Source organism: Oncorhynchus tshawytscha, linkage group LG07, assembly GCF_018296145.1.
Source record: "Oncorhynchus tshawytscha isolate Ot180627B linkage group LG07, Otsh_v2.0, whole genome shotgun sequence".
NCBI classification, from domain to species: domain Eukaryota; kingdom Metazoa; phylum Chordata; class Actinopteri; order Salmoniformes; family Salmonidae; genus Oncorhynchus; species Oncorhynchus tshawytscha.
The window spans coordinates 10,525,830-10,553,195 of NC_056435.1; the positions used below are offsets into that span (position 1 = coordinate 10,525,830).

General features: G+C 43.9%; 1 protein-coding gene across 4 annotated transcripts; it reads right to left on the reverse strand.

The window, feature by feature from the left end:
• LOC112253969 (cell adhesion molecule 2) lies at positions 1 to 25,472 on the reverse strand. Of its 4 annotated transcripts, XM_042324092.1 has the most exons (9): positions 25,295 to 25,472; positions 24,782 to 24,905; positions 13,287 to 13,343; positions 11,348 to 11,404; positions 11,152 to 11,208; positions 9,224 to 9,280; positions 9,027 to 9,083; positions 1,696 to 1,743; positions 1 to 1,063 (listed from the first exon to the last, which is right to left on the reverse strand). In XM_042324092.1, the coding sequence occupies exons 2-9, from the start codon at positions 24,888 to 24,890 to the stop codon at positions 885 to 887; spliced, it is 621 nt and encodes a 206-aa protein (XP_042180026.1). In that variant the 5' UTR covers positions 24,891 to 24,905; positions 25,295 to 25,472; the 3' UTR covers positions 1 to 884. The 4 variants fall into 4 exon arrangements, with proteins under 4 accessions (XP_042180026.1, XP_042180027.1, XP_024281899.2 ...); XM_042324093.1 differs by lacking the exon at positions 11,348 to 11,404; XM_024426131.2 differs by lacking the exon at positions 9,224 to 9,280.
• Between the last annotated feature and the right edge of the window lie 1,894 nt (positions 25,473 to 27,366).

Here is a 27,366-nt window from a genome sequence, read left to right on the forward strand (position 1 = left end):
CAAGGTCGCTTCTCTTTAATCACATGGTAATATATTAGTTACAGAGACTTGCATTAGAAGAAGGGGAATTTACATTTTTTTGACTGTTTTGTTCCCAGTATTGTCATAGGTGAAATGTCTCAAGTTTCATGAAAGTATTTTTGTGTGTTCTTATGGTCCTTGCCGTAACATTTCCTTTACTCAGTTATTGGTACCTTCAGGCCAAAAAAACCAAAACATCCAGTTTGGCGTTAGGAAAGATGCCTGTGCCTTGATTTCATTTTACAAGCTCAGATTACTACTGGACGTCAATTTAGAAAAAAATTGAAAACAGATATTACATTCAGCAATGCTATACATTATTATGCATTAAGCTCGCTCAACACCCTCATAATAGAAATTCAAACAAGGTACTATCTTTTGAGTATAAACATTTTTTTTAAAAGGAAGACAAAAAGGATTGTAAAATTTCTCTAGTTTTTACATCTTTTCGAAACCTCAACAATCTGATATTGGTTTAACTACTGTACTAATTGTAAGCTTGAAGTTAGTCACATGTAATGAATATTAATTGTTTATTAAAGTGTTTCTTTATATTGATTGATGAGGGAAATAAGGCTGTAATGTGGCTGAAATAGCCAAATCCACTAATGGGTGTCCACATAATTTTGTATATATAGTGTATATATGGGCAATACAAAAATAAGTGATCTAACGATTCTGTCTCTTCGTGGCAAAATCTGTAGAGCTGAGATGGTTGTATGCCCCATATAAATGTTGCCTTGAAATTAGATGACCATCATAGGCATTACCAATTCCGTAGAAAATATTTGGCATCTTGAGTTGACAACTGGCCCCGGTTTAGAATCGGAAAAAGTCCTGTTTCAAATGAAGTGTACTTCTTTCTATTCTTCCTCATTCAAAATCTCAAGTTCGCTTTGAGAGGCAACACCATACGTGTCGACAGAATCAGAATCACCACACTCGGCCTCGTTGGTGTGGTAAGTGCCCTTATGCTTGCCGTTGTGACACAGTACCAGCACCAGTACCAGTACCACCACCAGTACCACCACAAGAATGACTCCTGGGAAGGGAGAGAGATGGATATAAATTAGACTGACAGAGGGGAGAATAGTCTCTGAAAATATAGAATACTCTTTTAAAGAGTAATATGTTTTTTCATAAGACACGTTATCATAGGGGTAATCGTGATCTAGAACATCAAAGAAACATTACATTTTTACGTGTTAGTTCATTGATTTTTAGGTAGGTGGATCGGCAGGTAGCCTAGTGTTTTAAGATTGTTGGGCCAGTAACCGAAAGGTCACTGGTTCAAATCCCTAAGGTGAAAAATCTGTCGACGTGCCCTTGAGAGAGGCACCTCTATACGTTTCTCTGGATAAGAGCACCTGCGAATTGACTTCAAATGTAAGTAAAATAAATGACATTTCTTTGATAGAGTAAAAAAAAAAGATGCCATGCTGAGGCAACAACGTTCTGACGAGGGAAACGGTGAAACCAGAAACAATGAGTGGAGGACTTTCCATTTACGTATACTCATGGGATTAGTTCCATTTTCAGACTATAGAGAGAACAATAATGCTTCCACATCTGGATAACCATCTCTAAAGCTTAGGGGTTAATGTAAAGCACCTTGTGACAACTGCTCATATAAAAACATCTTTATAAATACATTGTGATTGATATATTTCTCACCTACGAAAAGGACTTCAAAGGATACACCTTTTACGATGGCGGCTCCCACTGCAAATGACACCAGAACAGAGAACACGATAATGACATTAGAGAGACAGAGCCTCGTAGTCAACACACAGACATGTACGGTACCTACTGATTTACATCATTACACTTCCCTTCAGATTTCACCGTACATTCATTACACTAGCTTGTTTGACGCTTGCTTGCGTTGTTTGTCTCCGTAGTTTGACTCTGGTTTAGACTATACAGTAGTGACAGATTCATGTGTACAGTATATGATGTGGCTTTGAGTACAGTTACACTGTCGACAGTAAGTAGCCTGATTCTCCTGTGTTCGGAAGCATGAAGGCAGCTTGATGTACAAGTACACCCCCTGGTTTGGATGCTAGTCGAGCGCAGGGCCCTGTTGACTGAATGTTATTCTCACGCTTCAACAGTGACAGGTAGAAGGTGCCTTTCTGCCTGTCAAAAGTGGAAGGGAGACTAAATAAAGAGTGATGAAGGAGATGCTAAGTATAAGTTATTGCAATGGAACAGCTGTCCAATCCACCTTGACTTTAATCTAGCTGGGGGGGGGGGACACACACAAACACTCCAATCAGCTCAATGTGTGTCATCCCCTCCCCCCAACCAATCTTACAGTGCATCACGCACACACACACACACGCACACACGCGCACACACACACACACACACTTCCAGGTGTGTAGGGAAAAAAAGTCACATTTCAAAAGTGCCAAGCAACAAAAAAAAACAAGAAGTGTGCTGGGACGCGTCGGTGTGCAATACCTCATTAACTCTTAATTACCTGCTTCATCAGAGGAGTTCAGCCTATCATTAATGATTCATTAATCACTATCGCAAAATGTGCAACCCCTTCCAAGGATGCCTCCCAAATGGCACCCAATTTTCTTCATAGTGCACTACTTTTGACCAGGGCCCCTGGTGCTCTGGTCAAAAAGTAGCACACTCTATAGTGTATGTTGCGCACACCAAGTCGTTATCAGGATACATGCGTCGATAACCACCCTCCCTGAACAAGGGGGCACAAGTGTAGTGGATGACATGGCGGAGGTTGAACTGAGAGCGTGAGGTTGCTGCATTCAGAAGACTAGCTACCCCGGGGGTGAAAGAGGGTACGAGGTGTTAGTAGTGTGTGTGTCAGTACTGAGAGAATACATGTTTGAGCAGGGAGAGGAGAGTTCACAGGCCTTATTAACTCTCACTGTTTGAGGTCAGAGACAGGATGGTAATTGAGACTGAGGCATTTAGGCTTCAGGGAAAGATTGCTCTCTCTGTCTACTCACTCACACACACACACACACACAGTGAGAGACTTCAGGGAGAGATTGCTCGTGCTCACTCTCTGTCTCCTCACACCCAGCCTTGTCATATCCATATCCCCCTGCCTGTTCATACAACATTTGCATATATCTCCCTTTTTATATTCATACATACACTACATGGCCAAAAGTATGTGGACACCTTTTTTATAGGTAAATATTACAGTCTTCAGAAATCACACATAGATACAGTGGCTTGCGAAAGTATTCACCCCCTTTGCATTTTTCTGATTAATGCCCTCCTTGCCTGGTCTGTGAGTTTTGGTCGGCGGCCCTCTCTTGGCAGGTTTGTTGTGGTGCCATATTTTTTCAATGTTTTAAATTGTGCTCCGTGGGATGTTCAAAGTTTCAGATTTTTTTTTTATAACCCAACCCTGATCTGTACATCTCCACAACTTTGTCCCTGACCTATTAGGAGAGCTCTTTGGTCTTGGTGGTGCTGCTTGCTTGGTGGTGTTGCAGACTCTGGGGCCTTTCAGAACAGGTGTATATTTACTGAGATCATGTGACAGATCATGTGACACTTAGATTGCACACAGGTGGACTTTATTTAACTAATTATGTGACTTCTGAAGGTAATTGGTTGCACCAGATCTTATTTAGGGGATTCATAACGTAGGGGGTGAATACATGCGCCCACACCACTTTTCCATTTTTGATTTCTTTGAATTTATTGAAACAAGTTATCTTTTCCATTTTGACTATTTTGTGTATGTCCATTACATGAAATCCTAATAAAAATATATTTAAATTACAGGTTGTAATGCAACAAAATAGGAAACACCCCAAGGGGAATGAATACTTTTGCATGGCACTGTACAGATAGAAGGGTGAGAGAGAACTGCAAACATGTTGTCTACTCCAAAGTGAAAAATACACTATATATACAAAGTTGTATGTGGACACCCTTCAAATTAGTGGATTCGGATGTTTCAGCCACATTACTGACAGGTGTATAAAATCGAGCACACAGCCATGCAATCACCATAGACAAACATTGGCAGTAGAATGGCCTTACTGAAGAGCTCAGAGACTTGTGGCACCGTCATAGGATGCTACCTTTCCAGTCAGTTGGTCAAATTTCTGCCCTGCTACAGCTGCCCCGGTCAACTGTAAGGGATTTAATTGTGAAGTGGAAACGTCTAGGAGCAACAACGGCTCAGCCGCGAAGTGGTAGGCCACACAAGCTCACAGAACGGGATCGCCGAGTTCTGAAGCGGGACGCACATAAACTTTGTCTGTCCTTGGTTGCAACACACACTACCGAGTTCCAAACTGCCTCTAGAAGCAACGTAAGCACAAGAACTGTTCATCTGGAGCTTCATGAAATGGGTTTCCATGGCCAAGCAGCCACACACAAACCTAAGATCACCATGCGCAATGCCAAGCGTTGGCTGTAGTGGTGTAAAGCTTGCCCCCATTGGACTCTGGAGTGATGAATCACGCTTCACGCTTCATCTGGCAGTCCGGCAGATCTCAATTTCCTAGTACCAACTGGAAAGTTTGGTGGAGGAGGAATAATTGTCTGGGGCTGTTTTTCATGGTTCGGGCTAGGCTCCTTTGTTCCAGTGAAGGGAAATGTTATAGCTACAGCATACAATGGCATTCTAGACGGTTCTGTGCTTCCAGCTTTATGACAACAGTTTGGGGAAGGCCCTTTTCTGTCTCAGCATGACAATGCCCCCGTGCAAAGCGAGGTCTATGCAGAAATGGTTTGTCAAGATCGGTGTGGAAGAACTTGACTGGTCTGCACAGACCCCGGACTTCAACTCCATCGAAGACCTTTGGGAGGAATTGGAACGCCGACTGCAAGCCAGGCCTAATCACCCCATAATCAGTGCCCAGCCTCACTAATGCTCTTGTGGCTGAATGGAAGCAAGTCCCTGCAGCAATGTTCAAACATCTAGTAGAAAGCCTTCCCAGAAGAGTGGAGGCTACTATATCAGCAAAGGGGGGACAAACTCCATATTACTGCCCATGATTTTGGAATGAGATGTTCGACGTGCAGGTGTCCACATACTTTTGGTCATGTAGTGTATCTTTGCCAAATGCTGTATAACCAAAGTATTCTCCTGGGTGCCAATATATTTGTTCATACCATTTATTTTAATTTATTTTCTTTATTTTTGTGGTATTAAAATGATAGTTAGGATGATGTCCCCCTATCCCCTTAGTAATCCCGCCTCCCGAATCCAAGTGTTTGACATGGGGGAGGGGCCCAGTAACTTTATGTTCAAACTTTATCAACGTCTCATCTAAATATAATCAAATGTCGTGCAAAACATGATTTTGACCATCCGCAACCTTTAAAAACACAAGCAGAAGTGACCATTTCATTCAGCGCAAAACAGGACATGTTAAGACTCACAAAAAGACCATCTTAACGGTAATGGAGTTGATAATGGAATGGGTTTTGAGATGAGCAGCCAATCCAGCCACGACGCACAGTGCCCAGGGTTCTACCTGGAACCAAAAAGCCTTCTCCTATGGGGACAGCCGAAGAACCCTTTGGGACCCCTTTTTCTAAGAGTGTATAATGTCATATCAATGGCAGATTTGTTTTGAGAATCTGCCTTGCACATCGGCAACAATACAATTGACAGGAGAGGCGTGGATAGATGTGTGTTGTTATGCGGAAAGACATTCAGTGTCATGGAACGAGAGAAGCCATTTATGACATCACGCCTCAGAACCGATCCTATTTAGAACCCCCCCCTCCTTCTCTTTATATTAGATCCTGTGAAAAGTTTGGATGTATGTGCGCAAAACCAGCTGTATTACACGTCCTCTGGGAGCAATTATGGTGCCTGTAACTGTATTCAGACTTAGCCTATTTAAAACAGGTTGTTTTTTAAATTCATATTAGAATTCGATCAGAGTTAGACACAGTCTTTTCAGGTCTCATCAATAGCCGAGTGAATTGAATCTTGCTTATTGACCATGTTTGGTATGTCCCCGTCCAAATCCTACCGCCTATGTTTAACCATGTATTTCCACATTGAAGCAATGCAATTACAACAATGTGGACTGCAAGCATGTTCAACACATTTAACAAACTCGGCTATGACGGATGAGCATTCGAATTGGAGTTGATGACAAGACCGTAAACTTGAAGCAAACCACATATTTTGCCATGGAGCACGCTGTTTAAAGGCACAGAATCAAATGATGTCACTTAGCCTCTCAGAAGCTTCTAAAGCCATGACATCATTTTCTGGAATTTTCCAAGCTGTTTAAATGCACAGTCATCTTAGTGTATGTAAACATCTGACTCACTGGAATTGTGATACAGTGAATTATATGTGAAATAATCTGTCTGTAAACAATTGTTGGAAAAATGACTTGTGTCATGCACAAAGTAGATGTAACCGATTTGCCAAAACTACAGTTTGTTAACAAGAAATGTGTGGAGTGGTTTAAAAACGAGTTTAAATGACTCCAACCTAAGTGTATGTAAACTTCCGACTTCAACTGTGTATTGCCAACATTGTTCTTTTCAGTAATAATTCCCTATTTCTGTCCCTGGTGGGGCTTGTTGATCGCCTCTGTGTCCAGTCTGCCAAAAGTACTTTCCTGACACTCACCTCCCTGCATTCTGGTCTTGTCCCATCCTTGAGAATTACTGGGAAAAAAGTTCTGAGCATTCCCTCAGTCATCCTCCATATTACCATTCTTGCATCCCCAAAACTCTGCATCCTCCACTACTTTGATGATGACGTCCACCTTTGTTTCCTCTATGTCCAAGGACAAACTACATTTCCTGTTGATTTCATTAACAGTCGCCCATAAGGGGATATTTCTAAACTGGATAAGCAGATCCAATGTTTCAACCATACACTGGCTTCATTTAATGTCTGACCTGGCCTCCCTGGAGAGATCCACAAAATAACAAACTGAAGGACACAATCTAGGAACCATTCCTATCCTACATTGCCCGCAGGCCACCTCAGACAACATTCAAATGGTACCTCCTACCTACTAACAGCCCTATGGTAACAGGCAACTTTTCCACAAGTCATGCTTTGTCTTGTCCGGTCCTGTCCAGTGTGGCCGTCTCTTGTTTTATCCTGTTTTGGTATGTCCTAATTTTCTACTTTCCTCATTTAATTCTTACCCTACTTTTCCGTTTTTCTTACTTGTCGGTTGTAATTGACCTTCTTCACTATAATAAACAGTTGTATGTCCACAGCACATTTTAGATCAGTAACACCCACAGTGTTCAATTTAACACTTGTGATCCACCGAAATAGTGTTCACAAACTGACACCCCTAGAGTGTTGGTCCCTAACACCATGGGTGTTGCAAATTTAGACTTAAATTAACACTTTATTACAGTTGATGCTATTGCACTTTTTTTGTGTTATGTAATAACACATGTGGAGGGGGCAGAAATATTTGAGCTATTTTCACAACCACAATTATGGGCACAATTGCTGGCGGTAGCGGGAAAGGCCTGGGTTTATATGAATAAACAAGTTGTGGGTGTGTCAAGGCTTGGCCAACAGCCATTCAGAATGTGCTAGCTTGGAAAATTCCAGAAAATGTCGAGATGGCTTCAGATGCCTATGATAGGCTAATTAACATCATATGAGTCAATTGGAGGTGTACCTGTGGATGTATTTCAAGGCCCACCTTGAAACGCAGTGTCTCTTAGCTTGACATCATGGGAAAATCAAAAGAAATCAGCCAAGACCTCAGAAAAAATATTGAAGACCTCCACACGTCTGGTTCCTCCTTAGGAGAAATTTCCAAACGCCTGAAGGTACCACGTTCATCTTGACAAACAATAGTACGCAAGTATAAACACCATGGTATCACGCAGCTGTCATAACGCTCCGGAAGGAGACGCATTCTGACTCCTAGAGATGAACGTACTTTGGTGCGAAAAGTGCAAATCAATCCAGAACAACAACAAAGAACCCTGTGAAGATGCTGGAGGAAACAAGCACAAAAGTATCTATATCCACAGTAAAACAAGTCCTATATCGACATAACCTGAAAGGCCACTGAGCAAGGAAGAAGCCACTGCTCCAAAACCGCCATAAAAAAGCCAGACTACGGTTTGCAACTGCACATGGGGACAAAGATCGTACTTTTTGGAGAAATGTCCTCTGGTCTGATGAAACGAAAATAGAACTGTTTGGCCATAATGACCATCATTCTGTTTGGAGGAAAAATGTGGAGACTTGCAAGCCGAAGAAGACCATCCCAACCGTGAAGCACGGGGTGGCAGCATCATGTTGTGGGGGTGCTTTGCTGCAGGAGGGCTGGTGCACTTCACAAAATAGATGGCATCATGAGGAAAGGAAAGTATGTGGATATATTGAAGCAACATCTCAAGACATCAGTCAGGAAGTTAAAGCTTGGTCCCAAATGGGTCTTCCAAATGGACAATAACCCCAAGCATATTTCCAAAGTTGTGGAAAAATGGCTTAAGGACAACAATATCAAGGTATTGGAGTTGCCATCACAAAGCTCTGACCTCAATCCTTTAGAAAATTTGTGGGAAGAACTGAAAAAGCGTGTGCGAGCAAGGAGGCCTTCAAACCTGACTCAGTTACACCAGCTCTGTCAGGAGGAATGGGCCAAAATTCACCCAACTTATTGTGGGAAGCTTGTGGAAGGCTACCCAAAACGTTTCACCCAAGTTAAACAATTAAAGGCAATGCTACCAAATACTAATTGAGTGTACGCAAACTTCTGACCCACTGGGAATATGATGAAAGATAATAAAGCTGAAAAAAATTTCACCTTCTTAAAAAAAAGTGATGATCCTAACTGACCTAAGACAGGGAATTTTTACTAGGATTAAATGTCAGGAATTGTGAAAAACTGAGTTTAAATGTATTTGGCTAAGGTGTATGTAATCCTCCGACTTCAATTGAATTTGTCCGCCGCTATAGGTATCTTCACATGTTGGAATTTCTCTCTCTCCCCCTTCAGCCTTCATCAATGTGTGATTTCTGAAGACAGTAATGTAGTTACCTAAAAAAGCATCTGAGGTTGTTTCAGTCATATGTGCAGAAGTTGTTGTCAGAACTCCTGCGAAAGCAAGCACATAGTCAAAAGGTACATTTGGTACAACCACAAAATACCATATTGCTGAAAGAGACAAAAGAAAGCCCCTTTGCACTTTACACAAGTGCAATTGGGATTTATTTTGAAGACAGTAATGTACTTACCCACAGAAGTGTCTGAGATTGTTTCAATCATTTGTGCAGAAGTTGTTCTCAGAACTCCTGCGAAAGCAAGCACATAGTAAAACGATACATTTGGTACAAACACAAAATACCATATTGCTGAAAGAGACAAAAGAAAGCCCCATTACAATTTGCACAAGTGCAATGAAGATGTCACGCCCTGGCCATAGAGAGGCTTTTATTCTCTATTTTGGTTAGAGCACGGTGTGACTAGGGTGGGCATTCTATGTTATTTTTTGTATGTTTTTGTATTTCTTTGTTTTTGGCAGGGTATGTTTCTCAACCAGGGACAGCTGTCTATCGTTGTCTCTGATTGGGAACCATACTTAGGTAGCTCTTGCCCACATGGGTTTTGTGGGTTGTTGTTTTCTTTATTGTTAGTTTCCTTACAGAACTGTTCATTTTCCTCTTTGTTATTTTTTGTTCTCGTGTTCTGACTTTAATAAAATATCATGAACACGTCTCACACTGCACCTTGGTCCAGTCATTCACAGGAAGAGGATCGTTACAGAACTACCCACCACCAAAGGACCAAGCAGTGTGGCCAGGAGAGGCAGCCCCAATCATTTTTGGGGGGGGACACGGGACTGTCGGCGGAGCCGAGGATGGAACCAGAGCCAGTGAAATTGGAGGTGAGTGAAGGAAGCAAAGCAGAGACGGTGAAGGAGTTGATGGGGAGATTGGAGGAGAGAGTAATGAGAGAGTTGCTGTGTTGGTGCATGAGGCACGACATCCGCCCGACGGAGCATGTCCTTGATTTGATGTCACCTGAGTCAGCTCTCCATACCCCGTGCCAGCCCCACGCATCAGGCCTCCTGTGCGCCTCCCCAGCCCTGCACGTCTTGTGCCAGCTTGGCGCTACAGATCTCCAATACGCGTTCTTAGCCCAGTGCGCTACATTCCAGCTCCCCGCATCTGCCGGGCTAGGGTGAGGATCCAGCCAGGACGGATGGTGCCAGCTCTGCTCTCCAGACCTCCAGTGCATCTCCTCGGGCCAGGATATCCTGCGCCGGCTCTAGGCACGGTTTCCCCAGTTCTCCAGGAGATGCCAGTGCAGCCTGTTCCAGCTCCCCGCACATGCCGGGCTAGAGTGGACATTCAGCCTGGAAGAGTGGTGTCAAGGCTATGCACCAGATCTCCAGTGCTGCCCCACAGCCCGGTCTATCCTGCACCTCCTCCACGGACCAAGCCTCCAGTAGGTCTCCCCAGCCTGGTGAGTCCTGTGCCTGTGTCCTGTCCGGCGCCGCCAGAGTCACCCTCCTGTCTAGCGCCGCCAGAGTCGCCCTCCTGTCCGGCACCGCCAGAGTCGCCCTCCTGTCCGGCGCCGCCAGTGTCGCCCTCCTGTCCGGCGCCGCAAGGGGCCCCGCTCCGGAGGCACCACCTAAGTAGGCCAAGCCAGAGGTGGAGCGTGGTCTCTGTCCCGCACCAGAGCCGCCATAAAGAGAGCCCACCCGGACCCTCCCCTTGAAAGTCAGGTTTTGCTGCCGGGTTCTGCACCTTTTTTTTTTGGGGGGGGTACTGTCACGCCCTGGCCATAGAGAGGCTTCAATTCTCTATTTTGGTTAGGCAAGGGTGTGACTAGGGTGGGCATTCTATGTTCTTTTTCTATGTTTTTGTATTTCTTTGTTTTTGGCCGGGTATGGTTCTCAATCAGGGACAGCTGTCTATCTATGTCTCTGATTGGGAACCATACTTAGGTAGCTCTTGCCCACATGGGTTTTGTGGGTTGTTGTTTTCTGTATTGTTAGTTTCCTTACAGAACTGTTCATTTTCCTCTTTGTTATTTTTTGTTCTAGTGTTCTGACTTTAATAAAATATAATGAACACGTCTCACACTGCACCTTGGTCCAGTCATTCACAGGAAGAGGATCGTTACAGACGCTTTCTTTTGAAGACAGTAATGTACTTACCAACAAAAGCATCTGGAATTGTTTCAGTCTTCTGTAGAAAAGTTGTTGTTAGAGCTCCTGCGAAAGCAAGCACATAGTCAAAAGGTACATTTGGTACAACCACAAAATACCATATTGCTGAAAGAGACAAAAGAAAGCCCTTTGCACTTTACACAAGTGCAATTGGGATTTATTTTGAAGACAGTAATGTACTTACCCACAGAAGTGTCTGAGATTGTTTCAATCATTTGTGCAGAAGTTGTTCTCAGAACTCCTGCGAAAGCAAGCACATAGTAAAACGATACATTTGGTACAAACACAAAATACCATATTGCTGAAAGAGACAAAAGAAAGCCCCATTACAATTTGCACAAGTGCAATGAAGATGTCACGCCCTGGCCATAGAGAGGCTTTTATTCTCTATTTTGGTTAGAGCACGGTGTGACTAGGGTGGGCATTCTATGTTATTTTTTGTATGTTTTTGTATTTCTTTGTTTTTGGCAGGGTATGTTTCTCAACCAGGGACAGCTGTCTATCGTTGTCTCTGATTGGGAACCATACTTAGGTAGCTCTTGCCCACATGGGTTTTGTGGGTTGTTGTTTTCTTTATTGTTAGTTTCCTTACAGAACTGTTCATTTTCCTCTTTGTTATTTTTTGTTCTCGTGTTCTGACTTTAATAAAATATCATGAACACGTCTCACACTGCACCTTGGTCCAGTCATTCACAGGAAGAGGATCGTTACAGAACTACCCACCACCAAAGGACCAAGCAGTGTGGCCAGGAGAGGCAGCCCCAATCATTTTTGGGGGGGGACACGGGACTGTCGGCGGAGCCGAGGATGGAACCAGAGCCAGTGAAATTGGAGGTGAGTGAAGGAAGCAAAGCAGAGACGGTGAAGGAGTTGATGGGGAGATTGGAGGAGAGAGTAATGAGAAAGTTGCTGTGTTGGTGCATGAGGCACGACATCCGCCCGACAGAGCATGTCCTTGATTTGATGTCACCTGAATCAGCTCTCCATACTCTTCCTGAGGTGCGTGCTAGCCGTCTGGTAAAGACTGTGCCAGCCCCACCTACCAGGCCACCTGTGCGCATCCCCAGCCCTGCACGTCTTGTGCCAGCTTGGCACTACAGATCTCCAATACACGTTCTTAGACTGGTGCGCTACATTCCAGCTCCCTACATCTGCCGGGCTAGGGTGAGGATCCAGCCAGGACGGATGGTGCCATCCCTGTTCTCCAGACCTCCAGTGCGTCTCCCCGGGCCAGGATATCCTGCGCCGGCTCTAGGCACGGTTTCCCCAGTTCTCCAGGAGATCCCAGTGCGGCCTGTTCCAGCTTCCCGCATGTGCTGGGCTAGAGTGGGCATTCAGCCTGGAAGAGTGGTGTCAAGGCTACGCACCAGATCTCCAGTGCTCCCCCACAGCCCGGTCTATCCTGTGCCTCCTCCACGGACCAGGCCTCCAGTAGGTCTCCCCAGCCTGGTGAGTCCTGTGCCTGTGTCCTGTCCGGCGCTGCCAGAGTCGCCCTCCTGTCCGGCGCTGCCAGAGTCGCCCTCCTGTCCGGCGCTGCCAGAGTTGCCATCCTGTCCGGGGCCAACTGCGAGGGTCCCCGCTCCAAAGGCACCACCTAAGTGGGCCAAGCCGGAGGTGGAGCAGGGTGTCTGTCCCGCACCAGAGCCGCCGCGGTAAAGAGGGCCCACCCGGACCCTCCCCTTGAAAGTCAGGTTTTGCGGCCGGATTCCGCACCTTTTTGGCGGGGGGTACTGTCACGCCCTGGCCATAGAGATGCTTTTATTCTCTATTTTGGTTAGGACAGGGTGTGACTAGGGTGGGCATTCTATGTTATTTTTTCCTATGTTTTTGTATTTCTTTGTTTTGGCAGGGTATGGTTCTCAATCAGGGACAGCCGTCTATCGTTGTCTCTGATTGGGAACCATACTTAGGTAGCTCTTGCCCACATGGGTTTTGTGGGTTGTTGTTTTCTGTATTGTTAGTTTCCTTACAGAACTGTTCATTTTCCTCTTTGTTATTTTTTGTTCTAGTGTTCTGATTTTAATAAAATATAATGAACACGTCTCACGCTGCGCCTTGGTCCAGTCATTCACAGGAAGAGGATCGTTACAGACGCTTTCTTTTGAAGACAGTAATGTACTTACCCACAGAAGTGTCTGAGATTGTTTCAGTCATATGTGCAGAAGTTGTTGTCAGATCTTCTGCGAAATCAAGCACATAGTAAAACAATACATTAGGTACAAACACAAAATACCATATTGCTGAAAGAGACAAATGAAAGCCCCATTACAATTTGTACAAGTGCAATGGCGCTGTCACACCCTGGCCATAGAGAGGCTTTTATTCTCCATTTTAGTTATGCCAGCGTGTGACTAGGGTGGGCATTCTATGTTCTTTTTTTCTATGTTTTTGTATTTCTTTGTTTTTGGCCGGGTATGGTTCTCAATCAGGGACAGCTGTCTATCTATGTCTCTGATTGGGAACCATACTTAGGTAGCTCTTCCCACATGGGTTTTGTGGGTAGTTGTTTTGTGTATTGTTAGTTTCCTTACAGAACTGTTCGTTTTCCTCTTTGATATTTTTTGTTCTCGTGTTCTGATTTTAATCAAATATCATGAACACGTCTCACACTGCACCTTGGTCCAGTTATTCACAGGAAGAGGATCGTTACAGAACTACCCACCACCAAAGGACCAAGCAGTGTGGCCAGGAGAGGCAGCCCCAATCATTTTTAGGGGGAGGGGGCACACGGGACGGTCGGCGGAGCCAAGGGTGGAACCAGAGCCAGTCAGGGTGAAATTGGAGGTGAGCGAAGGAAGCAAAGCAGAGACAGTGAAGGAGTTGATGGGGAGATTGGAGGAGAGAGTAATGAGAGAGTTCCTGTGTTGGTGCATGAGGCACGACATCCGCCCAACGGAGCGTGTCCTCGATTTGATGAGATGCTTTTATTTTCTATTTTGGTTAGGCCAGGGTGTGACTAGGGTGGGCATTCTATGTTCTTTTTTCTATGTTTTAATATTTCTTTGCTTTTGGCTCTCGAACAACAGTGCAGAAAGTGTGGTTTCACATAAAACAATTGTCTAATATTTGTTAAGTTTGTCACGTGCGCCGAATCCAACAGGTGTAAACCTTACAGTGAAATGCTTACTTACAGGCTCTAACCAATGGTGCAAAAGAACAAAAAGGTGTGTATGTGTGTGTGTGTGTAAGTAAAGAAATAAAACAACAGTAAAAAGACGTTTGAAAAAAAGAGTAGCAAGGCTATATAAAGACACCTGTTTGTCAGGCTTATTGAGGTAGGATGTACATGTAGGTATCGTTAAAGTGACTATGCATATATGATGAACAGAGAGTAGCAGAAGTGTAAAAAGAGGGGTTGGCGGGTGGTGGGACACAATGCAGATAGCCCGGTTAGCCAATGTGCAGGAGCACTGGTTGGTCGGGCCAATTGAGGTAGTATGTACATGAATGTATAGTTAAAGTGACTATGCAAATAAGATAAACAGAGAGTAGCGGCAGCTACCCAGCGGGGAGGGGGTACACAATGCAAATAGTCCGGGTAACCATTTGGTTACCTGTTCAGGAGTCTTATGGCTTGGGGGTAAAAACTGTTGAGAAGCCTTTTTGTCCTAGACTTGGCACTCCGGTACCACTTGCCATTCGGTAGTAGAGAGAACAATCTATGACTGGGGTGCCTGGGGTCTTTGACGATTTTTAGGGCCTTCCTCTGACACCGCCTGGTGTAGAGGTCCTGAATGGCAGGCAGCTTTGCTGCCTTCAACAGGATTTGACTTCATAACAAAGTATCCCATAGTTCCCTACTCTACCTGCGGAGCTACCAGTCAAGTGAAACTACATGTGCAAAATCCTAACTATGGTCGTAAGTACGGTGTCCAGTAAGGGTCAGTGACTGAAAGCAGCTTGGAATTGAATAAAAGCACCAAAGCCACAATGAAATAAGTGGGATCTCACATTTTGCAACACATGATTTGAAAAAAAACACGTGATGAAACGTAGCCTTGGACGTAATTGAAGACGTACTTCTGATAAAGTGCTACACGTATCGACACACTTCTTCGAAGTTAGCTGCTTAGAGATGAACGCATTCCTCGGAGCCCCGGTATCAAACGTAACATCACTACTAATCACTTCACAAACCAGCTTATTGTGATTTTGCAGGTTGGATGTGACCCATGATCCGATATTTTCAGACCACAACGTTGAGGACAACTTGGCCATAACTAAAGGCCTTATGACAAGTACAGTATAAGGTCATGAAGGGTTTACTTTGAAATTGAAACACATTCACTTACTGTAGGTAGTCACTTGGTGAAGGTTTCCGGACCTGAAGTTATTGAATGCAACAACCATTTCTCTGTCACTAACAAACACTGTCATGGGTGGGTACCTCTCACATTCACTTGAAAGGCATCCTGGGAGAAATGCAAATAAGGCTTACAACTTACAATGTAAAAACCAAAATACCATAACTCTACTGGTTCTATTTTTGGTTAGCGGTTAAGAGGCGCATGTGTCAAGCCCACGTTAGTTTGCAATTTTGTCATGTGAAAACTGGCGCACTGGCATTTTCCAGCCCTAACTCCAGGTTCAGCAATTTACCTGTCTAACATCAGATCACTTGCGCTGAGGTGGAAGGGGTGGCAATATTTGAGGTGTGTCCTTAAACGTCACGAACAGTCATTCTGACTCCCATGTAAAATAGCCTTTTGAGTGACTAAAAACTAAATCGCCCATAATATTTTGTGTGGATAGAAATGCTCAATATTTGAGAAAAAGTACTCTTTCTCTCATAGCTAACTACCTGGAAGTTTGAAAAGACAGGCTGAGTGGGCAGGGAGTTAATAGTCATGAGCTCGCATTGACTGACAGCTCTTTGAAACGCCTATGTCAAGGAATGTGGATGTAGTGAGCAGTGTTGCAGGAAAATCCTCTCATGCTAATTTGGTGATACACGAAGCAACTCAAACAACATTGGAATTGCATTAATGATGGCAATTTGTTTTTTTTTAATCACATTTTGTCACCAGTAGAGTAGCTATCTAGCTATATAAACCACGCCCCTCTGCAAACACCCCTTCTCCAATGTTGGTTGCAAGGTGGTACTTATTTAAAGAAGGGTAATTTGACTCATATCTGCAGAAGATAGGTACATTAGTTACAAACGCAACACAGTACAGTTCTTGCTCAGAGACTGAACAAGTGCCACTGCAAGCTACAGTACACTAGAGCTTAGGGCTAAGAAGATTAATCAATAGAACAAACAAGGAAGTGTCTCTCTCTGCCCCTAAGGGTGGGACTCTGCTGGTTCCCCTTGCTGTTGAGTATCAGCATCCCAAACGGCTCGCTATTCCCTATATAGTGCCCTACTTTTGACCAGGTCACATAGAGCTCTGGTCTCAAGTAGTGCACTAAACAGGTAACAGGGGGCCATTTGGGACATAACCACAGTATGCTGTGTGCATACCTCTTCTGCTGTTTCTGTATCCAGAACATTTGTTTCCCCAAGACAGAGCAGAACCCCGTCCATAGGATGTCCCCCCCCTGGAAGGAAACAAGCTGCACTGGTGCCCAACCTTGGGGACTGAACCGGTAGTTGGTGGCATGGCACAAAATAGACTCCACAGCCCCACTGACTGACTGAGACAAATATTTGTATGAGGACTAAATGTGCCTGAGAACATTATACATTCCCAAAAGGAGAGCTAATCGATCATCTGAATGCTGCCTGCGCAGCTTAGGCCTCTGCTGGTATATATTTTCCATGAGACCAGGGCAGGGGCATCATATCTCCTATCTCCTCTGGTCCACAGCTTAATGGCAGGCTACATGATGATAGTGCTTTAGAAACAAGCATTGTTGCTGCTCTGGCTTTATTTGGAATTAACATACAACCTGGAACCGAACACAATATTTTAGTTTGGGGCAATAGTTTCCTGTTCATCGCTGGTAACAACATTGTCTCCTACTTCCACTTTCTATTACCTTATACAAAGTAAGCTCAAAACAGTGGGGAGACTAAATACAGTGGGGAGACTAAATACAGTGGGGAGACTAAATACAGTGGGGAGTTGTACGTGGCAATTGTAGTTCAATTCTAGTACAGCACACACAGTTGGAGCGCTTGTTGTTCTCGATTCAAACCTTGACCCAGTTTGTGTCCGATTGTTGTATTGAATATTTTCAAGACAATGCTGATGCAAATATGACATAGGGGAGAATATTCTCTAGTATCACTGCAATGGAAAGGTAGAGTACGAGCTTTGCTTTGATATTAGCTGGGTTCTTTTCATGAGGGCGTCCCAGATTCCCATGTTAACTCCAGGCAGTCGCTTGGTCCTTTGATAAAGGGATGATGGTTGACTGTAACATTCCCCCATATATTCCTCTGATGTTTCCCCTCTCTCTGACCTCCCCTCAGCTGCCCAGGGGTATAGGGTGGTTGATAGGCCAGGCAGGGGCCAAAATGACGGTCATTTACATTTATTTTGTTTTGAAGCAGAAGTCCTTGGAGAGGAGGGTGAGATGAGATGGCTTTGTAGTGAGATCATTTGGGGCTCTGGCCCAGCGCTCTGTAGTTAATGAGGTACAGACAGACAGCCTCATATGAAGGAGAGCGGTGTAATGTACTGTAAGTATGGGCTTCCTGGTGCTGCAGGGGCCATTCACTTATTGTTATGGCTTTAAGAGGTTGGACAAGTATATTATTGCCTGGGGGGATATGGGCTAGAGGGCATCTGAGGGGGTTGTTCAGCGAAGAAAATGTTCAACTGATTAAAACAAGGACATCTATGCATTCATGTGGGTGTCAGAGAGAGGGAAAGAGCGAGAGAGATTTGCTGAAACAACAATGGTTGCCATTTGTATAGTTCCTACAGATACATCTACTATATCCACACTTAAGGGAGTACTTCTCTATTAAGGTTAACGACACTATCTTAGACCCTTTCCCTAAACCGTTTCCTACAGCATATTTAACTATTCTAAAGCAAATGTTCTCCCCACACCCAGTCCACTATATAACGGCCTCCTGGGCTTCGTCTTCACGCTAGATGCTCTGGAGGAGGATTAGTGTAGAACTGGTCTCAACACACATCCCCATCCTTTCCTCCTCAATGACATCATCCATGATGCAATAGTACAGTCAGAGTCCAGCGCAGTAAGTGGGCTATGCTGTAGTATGCTGTATGGCCTATGTATCTGTATATATGTATAACTTATGCTATTGTTACTCAATACTATCTGCCCTTCTGCTACGGTGACTGTCCCTATAGTGACTGCTCCAAGGACAGCAACATCAATAGTATCTGCCCTTCTGCTATGGTGACTGTCCCTATAGTGTGCCCCAAGGGTGACTGTCCCTATAGTGACTGCTTCAAGCGTGACTGTCCATATAGTGACAGACCCAAGGGCAGCAATGTCAATAGTATCTGCCCTTCTGCTATGGTGACTGTCCCTATAGTGACTGTCCCAAGGGCAGCAACGTCAATAGTATCTGCCCTTCTGCTATGGTGACTGTCCCTATAGTGACTGTCCCAAGGGCAGCAACATCAATAGTATCTGCCCTTCTGCTCCGGTGACTGTCCCTATAGTGACTGCCCCAAGGACAGCAACGTCAATAGTATCTGCCCTTCTGCTATGGTGACTGTCCCTATAGTGACTGTCCCAAGGGCAGCAACATCAATAGTATCTGCCCTTCTGCTATGGTGACTGTCCCTATAGTGACTCCCCCAAGGGTGACTGTCCCTATAGTGACTCCCCCAAGGGTTACTATCCCTATAGTGATTGCCCCAAAGGCAGCAACATCAGTAGTATCTGCCCTTCCCATGAGAGAAGGTTGTTCAAACGTTAAAGCATTTAAAAGCATCACAGTGGTCTTTTCCAGTGAATGGAGGATGTACCATATAATTTGGATCTGGCTATTGAATTTGGATCAACATAATACTTTTGTGAAGGAGCTACCTATAGGTGTGTGGCTGTTCCTTTAACAAGGCTACAACACTTACAGCAATCCATGTCCTGATTAAGATAGAAGGAGCTGCTGCTATCTCCCTCCTTCTCCTCTTGCTTTTTAAATGTATTTCTACTCTGATTTCCCAGCTGTCAAAGCAGCAGTTTGAGGCGAAGGCCATGGCGCAGGCACTCTCCCAGGACCTGACTACGGTGCTGCTCTGAGCCAATGACGTGACCTTGAGTTCCCTGCCTGGTCTACTGGGCACAGGCCGTTTGACATGCTTGACAGATGCTTTCTTTCCTCTCATTAACTTGTGAGAGGTGTGAAGAGAGAAAGAGAGGTGGGGGAGAGAGAGAAGCCCCGTTTATACCTGGTTCTAGCTTTCATCCTTTGTCCTGATATTGTCCACATTCTGATTGTGCCCACATTTTTAGACAGGTGTGGATGACTTAAAGATGCTTTGGGATCTGAAGGCGATCGGATGTCCTGACCCCCTCCGTAGGTAGTCAGACACGCGTTATGTCTGAATATCCTACCTGTATAGAACGATCTGGACAGTGAAACCAATTCATTCATCATCATCCCTCCCTCTAGAATCGTTGGCAGGTAACGCCATTGACGTATTGCATCAATATATGTCTTAAAATAAATAAATAAATAAATATTGAAAGGATAACTGTCAAATAATTTTGCATACAGGGAGGGGCCAGGATATCTGGTCACAATGCAGACACAGTGTACATGGATAAGAGACACATCTTACTACCATCTGTAGATGCAACAGATACAGTGTGGGCATAGTCAGAATGTGAATAAGATCAGGACAAAGGACGCATGCTAGAACCAGGTATAAACGGGGCTAGAGAGAGAGTAGAGAGGGGGGGTGGAGAGGGAGAGAGGGGGAGAGGGAGAGAAAGGAAACAGGTCTCATTTGAGGCAGTGGACCCAGACTTGACTCCTCAGGTCATTGAGCTGGAGCAAGAATACAGGCAGGAAAGATACTAATGAGACTGAATGATCAAACTGAGTGAGATGTTAGAGTAGCCCTTTACACTTGTACATGTGTACAGGTTGAAAATGGCAGATTTGGGCACTGATAAGCGCATAAATTGGAACACAGTGTCTGTACAATAACATTCTAAACATGACGTCAGTGCTCAGTGCTTCACAATGCTGTATGGGTTTTGACTGACAGTCGTTTTGAACTTGAGCACCGCGCTCGACAAGAAGTTGCCTCCATCCCTCCCGCTAATCTTTTGAGGTCAGAGTGAGAGAAATGATGTAAATTAAGATGACTCTATGTATTTCGAAAGAAATACCGCTTTGATGTCGTACAAGCAAGACGAACACCTGTCCAAATGCGCGCTTCACATTTTCCCATATCATAAAACTCATGTCATATACGGTGTCAACGTTTATGATCCGTATGTTTGATGTACAGTTACAAGATGACATGGTGTCATAGACTCATTCTGTTCAGGAGAACCCAGGCTATGTTTGTCTATTGTGATGAAAAATTGCAGTTGGACACGCACCTGAATGCATTCATTACCAAAAATGCCGATTTCTCTGACTTGCCCTGTGAAAGAGTAACACTGTACGATCGTATTTTATAACTTGACAATAGAACAAGCTTTCAAATGATTGCGATGTATAAGTGGGCCTTTCTTGGATTGCGTAAACAGCAACAGTAATTGTGTGATGGTGGGGATGCAGGGCTGAGTTCCAAACAAAACAAACATCTACATGCTCTAGGCCACTTGGAGACACCAGTTAGTTCTCCCACTCAAACTCTTGTCCTTTTTTGTTGTTGTCTTATGTTGCACCTACCCACGTTTTCAAGGACTATTCTTATCCTGTTACTGAATGTATCCAGAGTATTTTCACATTTCGTTATCAACAAATGCAGTGAAAAGTACAGTGAAATGTAAAATGCACATAAAATCAACAGTGTAATGTTTGGATTCACTCTTGTCAGGTGAACTGTTGTGTAGTTTCCAAACTGTTCCCTTTCAATTGTCACCATGCGTATGCTTTCTTCTGTAAGGAACATTTCAAATTAGACCAATCCACATAGGCCAATTCCTATGAGTGTAAAGGGAGAATTAACACAGAATGGTAACGTAAAATAGTGAGATTTTTGACAGGAAGGCAAGTTAAGATCCACATACCAGGGTGGTAGTGGATTTGGAATTTATCATGTATTTTAAGTTGAGGAACTGCTACTAGCGTCCATATTATTTGAATCCTGTTGTGCTTCTTTCTTTTTACTTTAGTTTGAACACAATTGGTAGCAAAAAAGTTGTTTGTCTTCAGTCCATAAGGTTGATCAATGTAAACTATGTTTTAATACCTGACGTTCAGTACTGCTCTCTTGGGAACAACACTACTTCGTTTTAGACACATTTGTAGCATCTAAGTCACCAGGAAACATAAGCATAAAGAAATAGCAGATAGTCACACACCTGCTAATCAACATCTGATTGTCTCGCCTCCAATGAACTCTCCCTCACAAAATTATACAAATTTACTGCCTTACAATTCTACTCTAACCAGTGAGTGCATTCTAGAATGATCTCTTTGCTTCTTCACTGTCTCCCAAGGCTGTTCTGACAGTACAACGCATGCTGTGTCCCTTTGTTATTCAGATGGCATTGCCTTCCTCTCAGACAGCATCACGAGTCCGTCGTACAACTACAGTACGGAGTCACTTTGATGCAGGCATACATGGGTCCCGTCACTGAAGGGGGGCTAAGGGTTTAATTCGGTCACTTTGACTGGTGAGACAAGCTGTGTGGGATGGCACTGTGATAGCTGTTCGCTGTCGAACAAACCCGAGGGGGATTGTGAGCGGAGAAGATTCTCACAGGAATGTTTTCATGTAGATAGCCCACATGATTGTATGCCAGTGGGAGAAAGTGACTCTCTCCTTGTTGTAAGATTATCTCGTCATAACACCGCGTTGAACAATGACGAAGCTTTGTCAGTGAACAGTTCAAGTTCAGTTCAAATGTGGTCTAATATTGTTCCAAAGATTTAACAAGAGAGAAACAGAAAGACACATTTGTTTCTTTTCAAAACTGTCTCACGATATGTTCCCCTACCATTTATAAAAGCAATGGGAGCACAATTATCTCTGTTCCTTAAGTACCCCTTACCGGTACATATTTTTTGTTATGGCCCCTGGACAAGCACACCTGATTCTACTTGTCAACTAATCATCAAGCCCATGACAAGTTGAATCAGGGGCTACAACAAAAATCTGTGCTGTTAGGGGTACTGGAGGACCGGAGTTGGGAAACACTGGTTTAATTGGGAGGCTGTTACTCTCTTGTGAAATCTTTGGAACAATTTTAGACCACATTTGAATTTAATTGGTAGGGTGGCAGATAGCCTAGTTGTTAAGAGCATTGGGTCAGTAACTTGAATAGATGGAGGGAAAAAAAGTATATCATGCAAGTTTTGCGCCAATACACATGTAGGATCTTAATTTGAGTCAGTTTGCTACAGCAGGAAAATAATCCTGCACGAAAAGTGGATTATAATTAATGGAGGAGATGGAGATGGAGACTGCCTGAACAAATAAATAAAATCCAAAACTGAGGCTTGAATGCAAAATAAAGATTTTATGTAATTTAGATTTCCAGGAGCAATTATGGCTATTGCCTTGCTCAAGGGGACATTGTGAGATTGTTCACCTAGTCGGCTCAGGGATTCAAACCAGCAACCTTTCAATTACTGGCCCAATGCTTTTAACCGCTAGGCTACATGCCACGCGGAAAGCTGTTGTTCATTTGAACATCATGGTGGCCAAAAAAATCATAGTACCAATCATTTATGATATTTCTCTGTCTGCTTTTATATACTGTATAATGCAGATCATGCATTCTATTGTACTAGGTACCAATTATAGATTTTCTGATGTATATTCTTGCTTGATCATGTGACATGCAATTTTCCTTGAAAAAGAAACAGGTGTGTGTGCCGACCATTTATACTGAGAATGGCCCGAGGCTGAAACTTTTGTTTCGATTTTTTTGGGCACCATGATGTTCAAATTAGCCTCTTTATTGCATTCAGTTTTGGATCTCCATTTCCTCCAGTATTCTTATTTGGACTCCCATGCACCTGGAACCAACACTATAGAGTAGTAACCTTTAAAGAGCGCAGATGGCCTCCTATCATTTAAATAACATAATTAATTCATGGACATATTGTAGGGGTTGATACATTTTTCGTAAGGGAAAATGAAGTCTGAAATTTCAGTGGAAATTGCAAACTTCAGAAGACTTGTTAAACATTCTATAAGAAACTATCCATACAGGCCAATTCCCACAAGAATTGGCCTGTATACTTAACATTTCAAGTTAAGTATAATTAACAGTATAGGTTTTACATTTTCTGCATTGCAAGAAAGTGCTCCTGCAAAAGGGTGATCAAATTAAGGTCTGTATTCATCCACACGGTATTCAGATGCTAATTTGAGTATTTTCAGAGTATGTGAGAGAGCTCCCGTGTGTGTGTGCATGAGCATGTGCATGTGCGTGTGCGTGAGCGTGTGTGTGTGAGAGAGAGGGTGAATTTGAGCTGCAACCAGTCAGTCTGTCCTTATCACTAGAGCAGAACTTGTGGTGCTGGAGGCTTTCCTACCCAGACTTGGCTGGCTGATTAACAAACACTCCCCATAATCTGCAGGTCCATAGTGTGACACACCCTTCTAACCCTCTCTGGGGACTCTCTCTCTCTCTCTCTCTCTACTCTCTACCTTCTTCACTCTTTCAAAGTCATCTTTTCTTCCTGAGGAGGAACTAACAACGAAGAGGTTCATTCTGTTGTCTAAAGCTCTCTTCTACCGGACCATCTCTAGGACAACCTCCAACCTCCTCAGTCACCTGCTCTGGGCTCTGACACTCTAGGAATGTTGGCGTAGATTCTTGGTGCATCCCAAATGGTACCTAAATCCCTTTGCTCCATATAGGGAATAGGGTGCCATTTGGAATGAGGCCATTGTCTGAGAGCCTGCTTTAGAACAGTGTGGGATTGAATTAATATACTTGTATTTCCTAATGAGTTTGCATAGAACATGAATAAAACATGACTTAGGAGGATAGTAGTAGGATTGTGGGCGATCCTTTTGGCCTAAGAATATCTTATAGTCTGAATATTTCCCCCTACATAAAGGTTTTAGGTTTTGTCCAACAGGATACAAATCATCAAATCAAATCAAATCAAATGTATTTATATAGCCCTTCGTACATCAGCTGATATCTCAAAGTGCTGTACAGAAACCCAGCCTAAAACCCCAAACAGCAAGCAATGCAGGTGTAGAAGCACGGTGGCTAGGAAAAACTCCCTAGAAAGGCCAAAACCTAGGAAGAAACCTAGAGAGGAACCAGGCTATGTGGGGTGGCCAGTCCTCTTCTGGCTGTGCCGGGTGGAGATTATAACAGAACATGGCCAAGATGTTCAAATGTTCATAAATGACCAGCATGATCGTATAATAATAATGCAGAACAGTTGAAACTGGGAAATCCTTTGCTTTGTCTTCACAGCTGGTCCAAGCAAAGTTTGTCCTCTCTTGTCTTGTCCACCACCTCCCTAAATACCCCTAGAGTAGTACCTAGTAGGTCTATGGTTGTATCGTGTGGAAGAATGTGGTACACTCACCAGCTACGGAGGGCTGTGTGAAGAGTTCTATGATGTGACTGACCATGTGGCTGAAGGCCTCTTCCGATGCCGAGTGGCTTATTGTACCTGCTGTTGTTGGTGCCTCCATGATGAACAGTCAATACTGGACATACAGAACACAGAGAAATAGTGAATGGGTTATTTGGAGAGATTCATTTCATAAATGAAACATAGCCCCTTGCCCCTTTTACATATATAGAATTTCATAACAGTTAAGAGTGGATTTTTCTCATACAGTCAAAGTGGGGCATGTCGCCATTCAAAACCACCCACATTACGCCAGTGGCTACAAGCATTATCAGGATTATTCCTCATTCTTAGAAATCACCGACATGACAGAATTAATACAGCTATTAAGGACGTTGGCGTGAAGCTCTCTTCACTTTCTCTCTCTGTCCTTCTCACAGGGCAACTTGTCTACAAGGTCGATCATAGAACGACAATACAATCTCCTTAATAGAAACAATAACAGGCAAGAAATGCAGAACTCACCAAGTCCAAGTCAAGCAATACGTTTTCTTTCAACTCCCTTTCCGTGATGAATTTGTGCAACTGTTATGATGTTAAGTTGACAGGAGTGTTAAGTTGGAGACCTATGCGCAATGTGTTTTTTTTTCTCTCTCTCTCCCTTGAATGGGTGTGGGCCACATTTGTTGCTCTGTGAGCTGATCTGCTAATTCTCCTGGTAGACAAGGTCTCTTACGTCGCCACGAGTTAAGCATGCAGGCCCCTCCCTTTTACAAATGGGCCACAGCTACTGGGTGATTGTCGCACACAATGGAACTGGCTGGGATAGGGAGGAGTGGAGGCACACACAGGAAGCCTGGGACCTACTGTAGTGTAGAGTGATAGTGTCACACGGATAGGGTCCTGGGACAGGGTGAGGGCTAGGGTTATGGAGGGGGGAGAGAGACGTACACAGGAAGACTGAAACCTATAGGGTGGACTGGCGGAAGTTAGCCTAGGCGGCAGGTAGCCTAGCAGTTGAGAGAGTTGGGGCAGTAGCCAAAACGTGGCTGGTTTGAATCCCAGAGCCAACTAGGTGAAAAATTGGTCAACTTGCCCTTGAGCAAGGCTCTTAAACCTAGTTGCTCTGGATAAGAGCATCTGCTAAATGACTCAAATGTTTTAAAAAATGGCACCAGTCCTGGTCTGGACAGCTAGGCAGTGTCAAGACAGAAAAGAGTTACAGACTCTTAGAACAAAGCTGAATCTCTCCCTCTAAATGAGATATAACAACTACGTGTTACTACACATTGTCTCCCTCTGTGACTGCTAGTTGAGTGTCGTTATAGCAGTCAAGGTAGGTGATCTGTAAACATAATGACTTTTTAATCGCCACCCCTTTTCCAGTGATACTGAAACTAATGTTTGTTGTCATGTCTGCGGATGCTAAACGGTTTCAAAGCAGGGCCAGATGGTGCTCAGTTGTACAGGCAATTACACAAATTACAAAGACAAACATTTACCTGTGAAATAGGCCTACAGACTTAACAAATATGAAAATGCCCACTTGGCAGGTTTAATCACAAGTTTGTTAAGTCATTTAAATTGTAATTTTAAACTAAGTACATTACCTACATAATAAGTAGCCTACGGACTAGAACTAAAATCCTGGTCCATATTTGACAGGCAGAAAATAGGTGGCATGATCACATCAACGTATTGATTGGCTGACTATGCAGTTCAGGTAGGATGGGACAGTGTCGTGGGTTGTGTTGCGTTGTGTGTGTGTGTGTGTGTGCATACATGCGTGCGTGCGTGGATGTTTGTTGTGTGGAATTCCCCTGGTTGTTTCTTGCCTTTCTGACATTCAACCACAACACAATAAGTTGGGTGAATTTTGGCCCATTCCTCCTGACAGAGCAGGTGTAACTGAGTCAGGTTTGTAGGCCTCCTTGCTCGCACACGCTTTTTCAGGTCTGCCCACAAGTTTTCTATAGGATTGAGGTCAGGAATTTATGATGGCCACTCCAATACCTTGACTTTGCTTTCCTTAAGCCATTTTGCCACAACTTTAGAAGTATACTTGGGGTCATTGTCCATTTGGAAGACCCATTTGCGACCAAGCTTTAACTTCCTGACTGATGTCTTGAGATGTTGCTTCAATATATGCACATACTTTCCTTTCCTCATGATGGCATCTATTTTGTGAAGTGCAACAGTCCCTCCTGCAGCAAAGCATCCCCACAACATGATGCTGCCACCCCCGTGCTTCACGGTTGGGATGGTGTTCTTCGGCTTGCAAGCCTCCCTCTTTTTCCTCCAAACATAACGATAGTCATTATGGCCAAACAGTTCTATTTTTGTTTCATCAGATCAGAGGACTTTTCTCCAAAAAGTACGATCGGCGGTTTTGGATCAGTGGCTTCTTCCTTGCTGAGCGGCCTTTCAGGTTAAGTCGATATTGGACTTGTTTTACCGTGGATATCGATACTTTTGTACCCGTTTCTTCCAGCATCTTCACAAGGTCCTTTGATATTGTTCTGGGATTGATTGGCACTTTTGCAACAAAGTACGTTCATCTCTAGGAGACAGAATATGTCTCCTTCCTGAGTAGTATG

Bases quoted from the DNA above. Each gene is read 5' to 3' on its own strand.
- LOC112253969 (XM_042324092.1), bottom strand. From the start codon at position 24,890: ATGGAGGCACCAACAACAGCAGGTACAATAAGCCACTCGGCATCGGAA. The intron at 13,344-24,781 runs GTGAGTGTACCA...TTGATTTCGCAG, and splicing joins CACACAGCCCTCCGTAGCTG to AAGATCTGACAACAACTTCT. The intron at 1,064-1,695 runs GTGAGAAATATA...CTCCCTTCCCAG, and splicing joins CTTTGAAGTCCTTTTCGTAG to GAGTCATTCTTGTGGTGGTA.